We start from the raw sequence: 16,890 nt of genomic DNA, 5'->3' as shown, positions 1-16,890 counted from the left end.
CTCCTATCTCCTCACTGGTAGTATGCTTGTAGTTTAGACATAACTTAAGTCAGATTTTAGCAACTGAGGCCAACATTTTCACTTCAAGGACATCTTTGAACCAAGACACCTACAAATAAATATAACCTGACTTTTAAAAGTTTGACTCCTGAAATAAGTAACACTTGGAAGTACTCGGCACTTTTGAGAATTAGGCCACTTTAAATTGTGCACCAAAAAGCTCATATTCAGAAAGGAGCAAACTGGATGTGGTAGGACTTCACTTTTGGATAGGAAGTGACAAACCTAAACTGAAATTAAACACTATTTCTTTATACCTCAAGAAGGGGGGCATTCATGGTCCAACAGTGGAAGTAGCAACACCAAGCTGCCTCAGCGGTGTAACTCCTATGCCATTGAACCATGAGGCCTAAATGGAAATTATGCCTGACTGCTTTGTTCTTCAACAATAAGCCCCGAGACAGTCACCTATGTGATGAGGCAATTATTTACTTGTTTTAATACAGCTAAGTAATTAGAGCCATAACCTGTCCAAGTCCTGTCTTGTACTGAAGGAATTTGACTGCACGGCTCCTGAACCAGGCATCTTCTCCAGCCTGCTTCTCCAGCAGCAGGCAATTCAAAGCAGTCTCCCTGGCTGTATTTTTTTCAGTTAAACCACATGATCAGTCAGTATAACTCATCAAGTGCCACAACTTACCACTTCATTCCATCTGCAAATGTACTTGAGAATAATTTTATATTTCCTTCCAGGTGACTGATAAAGCTATTGAGCAGTATCATGCCAAGAACAGATTCCTGTGAGCTCCCACTAGAAGAAACCTTTGAGATTCCCCAATTCTAATCACTTTTCAAGATGTTTCTGTTAGTCCATTTTAAATCCATTTAGTAATCCTGCATTACACTGATTTTACACACTGCTATTTTGTTTTTAACCACAGTGTCACAAGACTAAGGAAATGTCATAAAGTAGACTAAGTGTATTATTGTCAGCACAGCTATCTCTGTCAACTTCATTTGTGATTTTGGTCAAAGCAGTATCAAGTTTGTTCAACAAGATTCATTATCCATAGAAACTTGCTGGATGGAATTAGGCATGATGTCATCTCTTCATTTCTTGTTGGAGGTATCTAGCTGCAACCTTCCAGTGATTTTGCTTGACCTATAGTTACCTGGATCATCTTGTTTAACCTTTAAAAATTCTGGCACAACATTTGCTTTTTCCAGTTCACTGGAAATCCCCTTGGTATGCCAAGATTTGTTAAAAAGCAACAATAATGGTTTAGACAGTTCAACTCTATTAGTAGTCTACTGTGCAAGTCTTCTAGACTGACAGAGAATTAAGGACAAATAGAATTACTGAATTTCACTTCTAACCTCAATTTTAGAAGAGCTGAACTTCTACTGGCATGACCTGCCAGCATTTTCATAATGAAGTGTAAAGCACCCATCAGCATCTTTGCTGTAATGTTTCAAATAATCTCAAGCGCTTCTGTGCCTTGCAGCCACAAAATACTTGAACTATTATAGCGACAGTTTGCTTTTTATATAGTTGTTCCGCTATATGTATTTCCTTTTGTTGTTTCTCCCTTCCTCCCACAATTTGCCCACATTTTATAGGAAAGCCTGGAAGTCTTACATGACAAGATTAAAGGACAGATACCTGAAAAACAAGTTGAACTTTTTTATGGTCTTGTAAGCAGCCTTTACTGGTTGTGTTTGATATAATTTTTGGAAGCTTTGGGTTCAGCTAATGTTAGTAAATAATCAAGGTAACAACCTTGGTTTTGGCAAACTCCTTGAACTGCAGGGGTTTGAACTTAAACTGTCTAAACACTAGCCCTCTAAATTTGGCGTGCATTATTTCTGAAGTTATTGATTAAACTTCTTTCATCTGCTGTCGCATCTTATGGCATTTATACTAGCAGGTGGAAAGGCAAGATGCTGTATAACAATTTCTGTCTTATTACTCTATCTGAAAATACAGATATAAAAATTTATTTGGAAAGAACAATGACATTATGAAAGAAGATTAAAACTAAATGTAAGGAGCTTTTAAAATAGATTAGTGGATTCATCACTGTTTATAGCACTTGCTGAATGGAATTACTAGTAAACTGACAGGTATATCTACTAAATCAATACATAGCATCTAGATTTCAAGATGCTCAGTTTGAATCATATTTGAATATTTCTTCGAATATTTCACATCAACTTCTACGTTCTTTAGTGAATGAAATACAACAGAACAGTGGGAATATAATGGTTTTGTGAATGCCTTTAGTATGTGTGGATCAAGTATGAAAAACATTTGTCCCTTAACATAAGAAGGTAAGAGCAGTACAACTTGCAATTAATTTGAAAATTTGTATGTGAAGTTCTCCCTAAAATGGCAAAAGTGATTGCTTGATTGTGGGAGATGGGCTACCTAGAAGAACTTTTTCATCATATTTGGCTGATACCACCATTCTCAATTGACCTTGTAAAGCCTCCTTCCAAATCACTGCACAACACTAACCCGCCTACTCATATATCAAGAAGAATAAAAAAGGCTGGGTTTCTTTTTTTCACATCAGGAAAAGTTACTGTATTAATACACTGCTATGCAGTATCTCCTACACGACAAATACAACAATGTAAAGCAAATTCAGGATTCTTTAGGCTTTGATTACATCCACCTGCACACTGCTCTAATGTTCAAAAGCCCTTTCCAGTGTGGTACCCAATAACTTATTTTTAAAAATAAACTTTATCTGGATGAAATTTTGATTTGTTAGTTCCTATCTTTCTTTCATCTGGTTGCATGTTAGAACTAGACTATTTTTTTAATAAGCTCATTATTAGAGAGAAGAATATAATGTGAGAAAACAGCTCTAACACAGGCCACAACTGGACTCTCAAAGACCTGTTTTAATAGACCAAATCCTGAAAAAGTGTTATAAATCTTCACCATTTCAGTGGAGATTCCTTGCATAGGGATTTGTGTTCCTGGGATTGAAATAGTATTGGAAGTAGAAGAAATAAATCAAAATGGTGTATGTAATGAATGCTAGTTATAAGGACCAAGAGAAGCAGAACGACCCAGTATCTTCTACCTGCTGGGATTTTGGTCCCTGTCCAAGACATCTCTTAAATCTCAAGGGTTTCTTCTAAAACTGGCTTCAAGTCTTCTGACAGGAAGACGTGTATTTTTCCACAGGATTTTTTTTGTGTTTGTTTCAGCATAAGAAAACACCAAATATTTTTAGTCAATTCTATTTTTACCAACCCAGAACATAGAGGCAGTACCAACTAAATTGGGACCCTGGATATAAATCTTTTGTCAATGTTTCTCACCTTCCCTGTCACCTCTGCACTAACAGAACATTTTCCATTAGGGATGAGAACTTCTACTTCTTGCAGTCAAAGAGTGGAATCAAGACTACAAAAACAAAATTGACCCTAAATTTAAACTTAAATTTCAATCTTTCTTTTGAAGGAAAGATAGAGCTTTCCTTCTAAAAGGAAAAGCCCTGTGAAGACACTATTTTCCAATATGAAAACAGATAGAGGTGAAAGTGATACTAAGACAAAGCCACACTGATACTCACGCAGTTAGGTTTACATACATAATTACAGTAATGAAATTCTAAAACATCAGATGCTTGCACGCAAATTTCTGTTTACAGACAATATAAAACCAGTGTAGACAATCCTTCTTTACTTAATATGTATCTGACAGAACTATTTCAAGTAACTAAGACAAGAGATATAAAATCCATGTGCTTTGTGCCTGTGCTGCCAAAAATTATTTTGGCTGAGATGATACAACTCTACAAAAACATTTGTTAACATAATGTTATTTATTTTCTTGTTTTGCCTAACTTCAATGTTTACTTTGTACCTGCGTATGTTTACACTTTTGTTATGTTCAAGACCATGATTTCAAAGAAACAGGGGTTTGTGCAAGAAATATTTAGTCTATCAGTCTGAAACACTCAATGTAACATTCCTAAAGCAACACCATGCAAAAAAAACAATTTTCCCATTTCATCTATGACCTGGAGTTGTGAGGAAAGTCAGGAAATTTACCCGATTCCTGGAGATAGCGATACACCAAGAAATTCACTTCGTCACTGGTTATGCTCATCTTAGCCCAACCTCAATATGATGAGGTTTACGAGAAGTGTGATCCACGCTCTGTTCAAAGGGAAAGAAAAGAACAGGTTTTGGTTTATCTTGATTTATTATGAGATTTGTTATCAAAATAGAGGTGGGAATTATTAAGATATTTAAAGATCTTACATAGTTATTAGAACTTTTACATCCCAGTGAGGTACCCATTAAATATTGTGAATCAAGTACTCAAGCTGTACTGTACCTTTTATTATAATTAAAGAGTGGTATTTAACATATATGAGAGAGTCAGAGGGAGCATTTTAAATCTTGGAAGCCTTTGCAAATATCAACTCTTTTACTTCTGTTGTGTGAGCATTTTCTTTTCAGGACTGCTGGCAATTACAGTCATGTATAACACACTAAATCATAACCTTTTTGCAGCCCCAAATTTGTAATCTAGTTTTCTGTCCAGTCGTTCATCCACTGAAAGACAGATTCTTTCCTTACAAAACCATGTTATGCAGTGAACGTAAATATAGTTCCCATAAAATAGAAACAAATCTAAATTTAAGATAAGATTACAAATTTTATTACGGGGCAGGGAGAGAAGGAGAGAGGAAGAAAGAGAGAGAACGCCATATACTCTGTGCCAACAAGGAATACAAATATCCTGGTATTATGTAACATAATGTTATAATGTCTATGCTGATGAATGGTGAGCAAGAATTAAACTTCAATTATTCACTTAAATAATCTTAACCTTTAGGATGACAGTTTTACATTACTATTTTGAGCATATACTCTGATAATAAAAACATTGTTTCTAGATGATAAATTTGTTTTGAACATTTTCCATTAAATCTTGATGATTCATTTCTGTTTGGGAATCTGACTTAAGTAGTTTGGTTTCAAAAGCCTTAAGTACTTCTCAGACATAAACTTTGCAACTTTGTCAACCACACCATACCTGTAACTAATCACGTAAAGGTTTGGACGCAGAAGCACACACTATGCTCTCGTCACATATTTCAAATGAAAGACCGTAGGCGTGTGCCGTTTGTTTCAATTTCCCGTATGTCTCTTCTTGGCAAGCAGAAAGGTCTTTGTTCATCGAAAACCTCTTCAGTAATTCCTGTTGCCTGAAGTAGCACCTGCTACTGCAGGCAATGCTGATCGACTACAAGTTTCCCCCGCTGATGATTTAAACCAGCAGGTCACTCATGACTGTAACAGATGTCTCTGCATATTTATGTAAATGGAGGTCTTTCGAACCCTGGTAAGCCTTTTATTCTCCTGGGCTGCTCTATTTCATCAATGGCTCGGATTCTGGTTTTCCATAGGAAACTATAGCTTGCTAATTTGGGAGACATCTTCCTCAAGTATTTGTCTTTTTTGTTAACATTTGTACTTCACAGAGAACAAGAAGAAACAAAATACTGAAAACCGTGCCATCTCGGTGAGGAAAACTTCATCTAATTGGGAAGGGTGGTCACTTTCTGCTAAGATTCTGGCCAAGGACAACATCAGCTGCACCCAACACCCAGTCCCATCACACATGCCACGTATTGCCCTGGGAAGCCATTTGATGTCTTTTCTCCTCATTCCCTCATCTGTAAAACGGGCTCAAATTTCTCTGCCGCAGGATCAGGAGTCTGGAAGCACTGGTAGCTGTAAGGGCTTTAGCTACCGAGGTTGGGGACTGCAGACAGTGAAAGCACCACTTTCAGTATAACTTTATACATACTTCTTCCAGATAAGCAGACTTGGTTCTGAATAATTAATAAATCCCTGTGCCCTTTTTTGCATAATCATCACCATACAATGAAGAACAAGACAGACATTCATGGCAACAGTTAAGGCCGTTTTCAGTCCTGTCTGAGTACTTAAAATACATCCGTATCGCTGCTATGCCCATGATAACAATAAATCAAGAAACTTTGATAGTGGTGGGTTTAAAAAAAAACACCCGACATAACACTTCTAAAAGCATTTTAAAAATAGCAGTTTCAGGATTTGGTGGTAGGAAAGTTGGTAAAGATGAAACCTCTTACAAAAATTCAGTTTCAGCAATGACGTACTTTGTGGTAAAATGAACTTTATTGAAAAAAAAAAAAAAAGAAATCAAGAAACTACAAGTGCTGTTTCTGGATGCATCCTGCTAATTTAAGACATCAGGATGGTATTTCCCACATACGGAGGGTTGCTTTGGGAAAGAGAAGGGAAAGGAAAGGAGGAGTGCTGTTTTTTGTTTGTTTTTATAAAGATGACTTTTCTTATATGAATTAAAACCAGAGAAACTCAGCCTGACTGCAAAATAAATAGTCTGACAGCCCCAGAAAATCCTCCACAGCAGCTACCTTTGTATCAGAATCCCAAGCACACCGAGTAGTTGGATTTACAATGCATTTTCCCTGAAGTCAGTCAACAGGAATTACTTTGACATATGTGTCGGATCATATCTTTATACACATTGTTACCATGCCACAAATAACCAGATGATCCCCACTCATACATTTAAGGTTTCTTCCCTCCCACAAATGCCAGAGCAGCAATCAGATACACAACTGTAAAGCTTTTACCCATCCAAAGCGATACACAGATCTTGGCTTTGACCCAGAGAAATCTATTCATTAGAAATTTGGCTGAGCTATGAAAGACCATACTCAATTTCATTAACGCTCTTTTTGATTTCCTTCTTCTCTGCAGATAAATGCCCCAAATAAAAGAGGCTACAGAAGACGTGGTGGGGAGGAGACAAACATACTTACCTTTTGTGTATATTCAAGTCTGATTCATAAGGAACAAACAACTAGCCTCCCCCTCAATATTTTTTTTTTTTTAATGTAGAAATGCAAACTTCTGTAGAAAATCACAAAAACCTTTAGTTATCATTGTGACAGATTTATTTCTGCTAATTGATGGTCTCTTTTGTTACCGGAGATCAGTATTACCTAGATTAAGAGTTTTTAAAAAGCAATAAATTATAGCTTATAAACACTACTGATGTGCCTTTGGAGATGTTTCACATTTAAACCAGAAATAACGTCTTAATTCTTCACAACGTCAAGAGGATTTACCAAAAGCATTCAAACACGTGTTTCAGCTTTCTTTATTTGCAACACTTTTTCCTGTATCCAATCACACATAACGTAAAGTTCTATTTACTCCAACCTTGCCTTAAGAATTTGGGTTGTGATCCTGCAGATATTTGAGAATGTCCAAACACGTGAGCAGAGCCCACTAAGACTTCTGAAAGTACAATGGATTCTAAACATTCAACCCTCCCCTGGTGGATGGGTTGTCAGGATCATGCAAAATTAAATGTAACACTTATTTTAAATAACCACTCAACTCTCAGTTCTGCTGGGATAGGCTTGCAGAAATGCTTCCCATACAGAGGTAAAAACCTGGGTTACTAGTTCACATATGCTACCGTCGTGCTCCTAGGGCTGCTTGGCTTTTGCCGAACTAAAGTCGTTCAGCTGGAGTAGCGCTGGCTCCAGCAAAGCTAACCCTGCAGCACACCCCCCTGGGTTCTGGGCAACCAGGGCAGCTTAGTTCCTGGAGTACACCACCGGACCCAATTTGGCTCTGTGCACCGACATACCACTGTTCTCAAATTAAACCTTCCTGAAGCACTGAGAATCCTGCTAACGGGCCATGCAAGTAGCTCTGGAGATGGCAGCTTCGCATATAGCTATAGTTCAGCACAGTGCTGGTCAGGTCGACCAAGAATAGTTTATTCACATCCCATCCCCTTCCTCAAGGATTGCTCTTCCTTCGTCTGGCATATTTTATTACTGTTGCCATAAATAAGGGAGATCTGGCTGAAGAACCAAGGGAGAATAATTTTTCCAGCTTTGAAATAGTATCTGAAGACACAACTCCTCTGCCTCTCTTCTAAATGATGCTCACAGGGTCCTCCAGGGCCGTGTCCTGCTCTCCAGGCTAACCCCAGGGCAGGGGACAGCTGAGGCTATTTCAGGAAAGGAGTTTACATTTGCTACTTGAAGCAGCATTGCCATCCACAGGGACTGGGAGTTACCAGTCAATCTTCCCCTCAGGAAGGCGGAAACAGGCCAGACATTTAGGGAAAACACCTAAACTAAAAGCTAAACCTGAAACCTAAATAGGAAGCTGGGCACTTCCCATTTTTGCATCCAGCCTGGCCGACAGAAATTCATCGCGTGGCTGATCTGGCCCTTGTTTTACCCCGTCAAGAAATTTGCAAGTCCCAGTCTGCTTTAACTGAGTGCTGAGCGGTCGTCAGCTTCCTGGAGGATTGTTTTGGGATCACTGTTAAATAAACACCCTCCCCTCAAAAAAACCCAACCCCAAACGCTCACATTTTCATTTATCTCCTGGAGGCGTTGCACTATTTACCTACTTATTTGACAAGGCTAGGACAAAATGTCTTTTCCCAACCAAAATTTGATGATAACAACATTGTCATTAAAATTATAGGGGCCAAGAGAAATTGTGTATTTGCTTTGGGGAAAAAAAAGGCAAAAATTAGAGGTTTTATAAAAATGAAAACATTCCAGAAAGTTCAGATACTTAATGTCATCAAATTGATGCCCTGCTGCATGGGAACCAGAGTTCACATACTTGTGCTCCCATTTTCTGATCCAAGATGGCTCCACACATTCAGGCATGTCTCTCAGGACCCATTACTGTCTGCCCATCTCACAGAAGAAAATGAGAACATGAGAACTAAAATAGACTCTAGGAAGACACTGTGACAGCATAGCCAAATCAATGTGTTACTGTTTTGCATATGCTCTGTAGTTTAATGAAAAACAACATTTCCCAAAGCCAGAAGCGGCTTCTCGCAAAACAAGTCACTTAGTCAATCTCAGTATTTTTTGTTGAAAAATACTTTCATCAGAAACTTTCAATGAGCCTTACGCTCCTGTATTTCCAGGCAGTCTTGCCATAGAGCCAGAACAGTCAGGAGCCAGCAGCTCTTCCCCAAAGGCTAACGAGCTCTGCTTGGCCCACATCATTGCATTCTTCAAACTTGGCTTTTATTGCAGCTGCCTCTCCTTGAGGAGGAACTCCAGTATGCTTCTTTCCCAAAATGCCAAAAGTGAACTTCTGGAGAGGAAAAGAGCAGACTTGGCCCCCTCTCCTCTTGTGGACTCTCCTGCCATTTCATGCGGCTAAAGAGTAGAACTTCTCTTCTTTACAAGCATCCTGACAAGGGAATGAGACCATTGCATTCCTGCTGATTACAAGGTACGGAGCATGCTGCAGGATGGTTCTTTCCAAACTCCACCTATGCCAGTTACCAAAATAACAGCTAGCCCTGTTCAAACTGCAGCTTGTTCATGCATGACTTCCAGACTTCCTCCTGGTAAGGCTTGAATTTGACATCTTGCTTTGAAAAAACTAAACCTAAAACATAAACAGTTGCCCCTTCTACAGATCATGCACATAAGAAAGCAAATGGAGATGTGCTCACAGTAAGACCTGCACCATATCTCCCTTGCCTTTCTTAATGAGGAGGCAAATAGTTAACTATCCTCAGAGCTATTGTCCTAGGCTCTTTGCAGATGCCCATAGATGTCTCTGTATCACTTACACTGTCAATATTTTGAGGGTTTTTTTCACAAACACAGGAACAAATTTGTTGTTTTGGGGAAATGGAAGCTGAGATTCTGCAGAAGAGGGTAATCTCCTTTGGGAATGGCTATTGCGCTGTACAGTATGTGCTGTCTCACTTAGAGCTCTGTCACCAACATTTATAGCAGCTCAATAAGGACAGGGACCTCAAAGAGAAAAGGTAACAGGATTGTCAGAAAACCCACATTGCCAAATGTTAAGGCTGGCTCCTCTTCTTTAGGTTTTGTTTTTATTTTTCCGTCTATTTATTTACACTGACCTTCTGCTAATTTTTAAAAGGCCCCACTAAACCAAAACAAACCCAAGGAGCCCCAGCTCATCCCCATTATCACTGCTACTTGTAAGACCACACTGTCAAAAAGAAGCAACAACAGTGTATGTATCTGAGAGCTGCAGGAAAATGACACCGATATAAAAAAGGTCTAGTTTGGATCCTGACACTGTTAGGGTATCGCATACAATTACACTGAACTCAACGTTATCAACATTCAAAATCTGGTGCCAACTGATGAAAGAGGATGTAGAAGGAATGACAACTATAGACACGTGGCAGTGATCAATGAACTTGCACTTCTGCCTTGAAGAAGCCACTCTTGATGAATCAAATGCTTTGTGGGCAAATCTGACAAAAATGGTGTTTTCATTTAAATAAAATAAAAATTTTGTTCAGGAAGAAAGTTGGTTTACTATAGAATACTATAAAGACCTGCTTTTGAGCAGATGAATCTCTCTTTTTTTCAACTGTAACTGTGGCTCCGGTTTTTTTATCCTTTTAAAAATCTGCAAAAAATTATCAAAATAGTTGTCTTGTCCTGGAAAAATTTTAACAAAATAATACATCATCAAAACATAAAAAATACTAAAAAAATAAAACCTAATACAAAAATATTAATAAAAGTAACTTGGCCAATTAAAAACTTTGGTGGATATCATTGGAGAAAGTTTTATTTCCCCATGAATATTACTTTAAATTATAAATTACATTTCAAATTGAGAAGCCATTCAGAACCAAACCCACATCTATTTATTAAAAAAAAAGGGCAATGAGATATTCTAGCAATTTCTAAGGGCTATTTAAACATTTTACAATTAATCAACGATTTCCAGTGCAAAATAACAACTTCCACTGCAAAATAACTAATTGTCAACAAAAGACAAGCCTTTCATCATCAAATTCCCATCAAACTCTACTTCCTCTATCAAAAGATGCAAAACTGTGCATACTTTCATACTTGTAATCATATCTTTTAGTTTTATCAGGTTATTTTTCAGTTCTCTGCTGGTTTACATAATTACATCAGCCTCCAGCATTTAAGTTCTAAGAGTTCAAGTGGATCTTTTCCAACTCCCTTTGCTGCAAAGTGAAATGGGTTTTCCTGTATTGATCTTTCCTTTTTGGCACTTTGCTAGGGGAAAAAGAAACAAACAAAACCAACTGCTCTTCTTAATTAGTGCAATCATGTTATACCTCTTTTATAGCTTAGTTCTAAGAAGGGGCAACTTCAAATTTTTTTTTTTTTTTTGAAATAAACAAAAATAATGTTTACACTAGTACACTGTCTGGAAACCTCCAGGAAGCCAAAAATAAGATTGATGGGAGAGTAAAGGTTGACTGTAGTTCTAGAGCTTGCAAATGAAATGAAATTAATTGTTTTAAAATAAAGAAAAGGAATTAATCACAGCGGCTTGAGAAATCAAAACACATGATTGGATTTAGTTTGAGAATCCAGATAACTCATCACTAAAGTCAGTTGGGAATGATGCCACTAAACAGAACCAGAATTTTCTTCCTTACATGAACTAAAAATGGCAATTAGGACAAACTGGGGGACAATAGCATGTGCCCACTCATTTCAAACCAATTAGGCCAAAATACACGATCGTCTGATTGTGCAGTTACTTGTCTGTGTGCATGTGCATTTCCATATACATAATGCAACAACAAATGTGTTTTAGATCTCACAACTACTGCTACACACTCAAAAAAGTTAAGAAAGAAGTTAAGGAAGTATTAATACTATTTCAAATTTCTCACTTAATTTACTGGATTTTTACTAAAACCTCAACAAAATCAAAAGGAACACACATTAGCAGTTACATTTTTCATCCATGCTTCACGTTCACAGAGTAGTGAGGTTACAGGAACATGATGAGTTCCTACCAGAACTGGTCGTACCTGTTTCATTTTCCTTCTGTGACCACAGACATGAGTAAAATAACACAGCTGAACTTTTAGAATTAACATCCTACCAAATATTTAGAATAAAGCAAAGTTTCTTTTTCAGCTGTCGACAATTTCTCTGACAACTAACAGTAAAGACTGACTAAAACTTCAATGTGGGCTATCTGAATCCCAAGCCTGCCTGTAAGAATGGATGTAGACAGACACTCAACTGTGATGACACAGATCAAGGTCCAGTAGATAAAACATTTGCCTTTGAGGTGACACCATGCAGCTGGAACATAAAAGGAGCTTCCAGAAATCTCTATAAGGCCCCCAGCCATCCACTACATGGGCAGTGGGGGCGAGCAGGCATGATGTCCATTTTAAATGAGGCAAAGCCATAGCCAGGAACACAAGAGTGATGGGCCTGGAAGGACAGGTGAGAGACAGCCTGAAAGGCCTCGCCTGAAAGCTGAATAAGGTTTTTTCAATTGTTTCTCATTTTTATCCTGCAAATTTGCTGTTTAAAATGGTCTAACTCCGACAGCAGGGGCCAAAATCCTGATTTTTCCCAACACATCTGAGTGCTTTAGCTAGGCGGCAGAATCAGGTTGTGTCTTGCTTGCACACCTTATTTTTTTAAAGCGAGATAAGGATAAAACACCCATGTGTGGCTTTTACCACGTTGCTTACATAAGCTACCTCCTATACCACCTGAGGGTGAACCTTCATTTTAAAAACTACATCGCTATCACCTTACTGGTCGCAATGGTATTAGTGCCAGCTACAGCAGTAGGCACCACCACTACCCAAGAGGTTACAGACAGGCATTGCAGGCGTGTCGCATAAACACCACGAGACCAGGGAGGTGATGTGCAGTAAACGTAAAGGGCTCTGAGATCTTTCCACACCCGTAATCTCCTGTTTGGTTCCTCTGTCCCAGACACAGGAAATGCTCTCCAGGCAAGGGGCAGCAACACAGACACAGCAGCGAGGACACCGTGCAGAAGGTCCTGTTTGCCCACATACCTGCAGGTTTGTGTGGTACTCCTTCTTTCCAACAAGACCCAGATATTCAGCAAAAGCTGTGCTTCAGTTCCATGTACATTTGAATTTCATGCTAATTGAGTACCTTTTAGGATGGCTTGACACAGGTGCTCTTAGAGAAAGACTAAACACGAAAGCCATTCTGGTACTTCTGTCTCATGACAGCACCAGCAACTTACATGACAAAACCTTGGGACTTAGAAAAGTTCCACGTATAAGATGATCTAAAACAAAAGGAGTCTGCCCTTGGCTAAAAAACTACATTTTTTTAGCCATTTAGGCTGGTACCATGCGGCTGCAGGGCCCTAGAGGTAGTGGAAAGGAGAAGCACCAGTGATGTTCATCACACACGGGAAGAGGACAGGGACACTCCTGACCCCTCACAAGCTGGGGCCGCGTGGCTGCCCAGCAAGCACGAGCCACGCTGAGGATCTGCGGAGGTCTGCAGACCTGCCGGGAGCTGCAGCAGCCTGGCATCACGTCTGGATGGCCTCAGGCAAAGGGAATGTGCAGAGACGTTGTTAAGGGGGTGGGTTTTTATTAGTTTCTGCTAATAAGCTTAGCAGATGTTACTGGGAACGGTTTGATGTTATTTTTCCATCGTTTGTAACTTTATTTTTAATTTTTCTCTCAGAGCAAGCTAAGGCAGTAGATCTTACCACATATTTCAACCTTAACTTGTTTTCCCTGTAGTATTGTTAAAAGCGTAGCTGAGGATTTTATTTTTATTATTATTATTATTGTACAAAGGGAAAAAGTATTTTTCCCATTTGCTTATAATTCCAAAATAGCTGAAAGGATTACACTTTGAGTTGAAGAGGAAAAAATACTTTTCAGACTCACAACATGGAAAATTTCACCCTCCAAAACAAGTATTTTGTAAATTTCAGAATATGAGAAAACAAAGAATTATAATGGAAACTACTTCAAACTTTTATTATGGCAGATCCTATTCTAAACTATTTATGAAGATATTAACTATGGCTATAAATACTTAATGTTTTCTCTTGAATAATCCTAAGAGAATGTTAAATGCTGTAAGGACAAAGATTATATAGGGTAGCGCACCAAAACATCAGAAAAATAAAAACACAAATTCAGGATATTTCCCTGCTATGTATTTCTACCTTCTACCTCCAGCATTTAGCTCTTAGTCTCCATTTTATGGAAGATATAACACTATTTTCCTTGCTGGAAGGTGGAGGGGGCAGGAAGAAGGATGGGGAGACAAAATTTGCTTTCAAAGGATGCCTGCAGAAACTTCTAAGCAACCACCAGAGTAAAAGCTTATTTCTAAGTTACTTTTCTGCATTCACATTGCTAAATATTTCATAAACTTCCCATAAAAATCAATACAAAGAATTAAAACTGAGAAATCTCTGACTTATGAAAACTACCTCAAGTGCCAACTTCATATACTGTTTTTTCTTTATTTCTTTTAACTTTTCCTCTATGCTCTATAACCAGACTGCAAATAGCAAAGAAAAATTCATGCACAGTATAATCGAGGATGTACAACCCTATCGTACATATTATCTGTCTTTTCATCCATCTTCCTTCCTTTGCATGCTGTAATTGGCCATCAGGGGTGAGCCAGTCTCTGTCCCTTTAGGTTTTCCTGGCTTTTTGTCTTATAGGTAAGATGGTTGGAATAGCTTGTGCTTCTCCTCTTTAGCTGGAAGGCATTTGACCATTTTTATAAACACATCACTGGCCATGTATGGAGGGACCAAATGTATAAAGGCTTTTTCCCTCTCCTAATCTTCTATCAATTTTTGGTACATTTCAATACGGTATTTTGCTTTTCCTCCAGCCTAGGGATAGCAGAAGACTTAAGCAGCAGCCCTTTGTAAGGTTTGCGCATTCATTTTAAGAGTGACTTGCCAGTCCTTACTAGATTTTTTTCCATTTGTAAATGGCTAAAGCATGTACAACATAGAAAGATAAGGAATCACATTTCTGGTGGCAGCATCATGAAGTCCAACACAGCCCTAATATAAATAGCAAAGTCTTACACATTAAAAGGCAACACTATGAGGAAACTTTTTAACCTACTTTTTTTAAAAGCTAAACAGCCTAGAAACTAAGATGAACTCAAAAATCCCTGGGGAGTCAGAGGCAGACATGACATAATCTAAGTTTTTCATTAAAAAATTTCAGCTGAATAGTTCTCAGGAAGGATTGTAATATATTATGACACAGTTATTAGTTAGATCAGATTAAATAAAAAAGCACTCCCCTGCTTTAAAAAAATATCAAGATACAGAGAACCGAAGCCTTAAATCCATACATACAAGGTTTGAAAAGCTTTTAAAGGTTTTAATCCCTGGACTGGGAATGTTTCATCGAGAATAAAAAGATTCTAAGTTTTTGGCCTCTTCTCCAAGAAGGACTCTAGGGAAGCTAGAGGTGATCAGAAGGGTTGAAATAGATGTCAATCATATGTTTACTATTACAAAAATATTACAAAAGCCACTGAATGAACATCAGTAGGATTTGGGGTGCCTAAAGGCTTGAGGGTCACAGGTGGGAAGGGACGTGGGGCAGCATCTAGTCCAACCCCATGCCCAAAGAAGGGCCAGATCTGAGGTCAGAGCAGGCTGCTCAGGGCTTGGAGCAGTCGGGGCTCGAAACCCTCCGAGGACAGGCGGCACAGCCTCCCAGGCTGACCTGCTCCACTGCCTCTCTCTCCATGAGAACACACTGGAAAAAGTTTCTCCTTATATCCAGCAGGAACCTGCCGCAACTTGTACCTTTTGTTGCTCACACTCCCGCCCTGCACTGCTGTGAGGAGCCCAGCTCTGTCTCCTCAGTGACCCCTTGTAGGTGATGGGGGGCTATTAAGTTACCCCCAAAGTCATCCCTTCTCCAGGCTGTCCCATCTCCCCCAGCCCCCCCAGCCTCAGCACCCTGGGGTCCTCCCAAGCTCTATCCAGCTTGTCCGCATCTTTCTTGTGTCAGGTCCCAAAACTGGACGCAGTATCCAGATGTGATTTCACGAGTGCCACAGAGGGGGACAATCCCTTCCCTTGATCAACTGGCTGCGCTCCTGCTTACACGGCCCAGATTATTTGTTCCTTCTAGTTCACACAAACAGAAATTACACTAGTGTTATAAAGACAGAAACCCTCCACATGGCTCTAAATTGAACATCAGTACCAGTATTAACTGAAAGGAAGTAGTTTTTCCAAATTGGAACAGTCTCACTCATTGTCCTCCTTACCAATTTTATTAGGAAAAAGAATTTTTATTTGGAAAAGATATGCAGGAAGGTAGATGGGGTAACACTCCATACTGTCATGCCTACTGGAGCTTTTACGGATATTGTAACCAAGCAAGTATTTTAGTCATCCAGCTCCTGGAACATAATTCTCAAAGGCTACTTAGCTATGAAATTCCCTCTACATGGAATGGGGGAAAGTTATGTGCCTGTTTCAAAGATTTATGTGTTTTCCTGTAGCCGTGGATTAGACATTTGTCTGAGACTGGGATTCATTGCTTCAATTTCCCCTCCAAATCTAGGCTCTAATTTGTATCTTTGGTTGTAGAGAACTGACTCAGTATTTTTATCTGAAAAAAAAGAAAAAATAAAAAGAAAGAAAAAGGAGAAAGATGGCAGTGGAAGTGGTATAAGAGATTTAAGACACTGAAGATTAAAGTATTCACTTAAGAATCGGCAGGTTCAAACTTGCATTTTCCAGCTCCCAGAACAGAAAGTCTGTGGAGCTAAGAATCTGAGACTCACAACCCAGAAGGACAGGGGAAAGAAAGAGAGACCTGTAACCTCTCTTAACGATCCCCTGCTTATTGCAAGCATGTTGCAGCTGACTCGTGAACTGTTTACATTTCAATTTTTTCAGCATCAATGAAAAATATGCATACTAAGTATGAACATTTATGTATTATTTACTTAAAGATGAATTTTCATTAATTTTTTTACTCTTTATCCCTATTTT

The 16,890-nt window shown here is 38.8% G+C and overlaps 1 protein-coding gene across 2 annotated transcripts in view; it reads right to left on the bottom strand.

Moving 5' to 3' along the window:
* TBL1X (transducin beta like 1 X-linked) overlaps nt 1-16,890 on the bottom strand; it is a 198,784-nt gene that overhangs the window by 52,223 nt on the left and 129,671 nt on the right. For both annotated transcript variants that reach the window (XM_042788878.1, XM_042788879.1), the window contains one exon: nt 4,072-4,179. In XM_042788878.1, coding sequence (XP_042644812.1) covers nt 4,072-4,129 — 58 coding nt within the window. In that variant the 5' untranslated portion in view covers nt 4,130-4,179. The remainder of the gene's footprint in view (nt 1-4,071; nt 4,180-16,890) is intronic.

The sequence above is a fragment of the Tyto alba genome, unplaced genomic scaffold (genome assembly GCF_018691265.1).
Source record: "Tyto alba isolate M040663 unplaced genomic scaffold, T.alba_DEE_v4.0 Super-Scaffold_14, whole genome shotgun sequence".
NCBI classification, from domain to species: domain Eukaryota; kingdom Metazoa; phylum Chordata; class Aves; order Strigiformes; family Tytonidae; genus Tyto; species Tyto alba.
The sequence above is the reverse complement of the archived record's forward strand: the minus strand, read 5'-3'. Positions and strand labels throughout refer to the sequence as shown.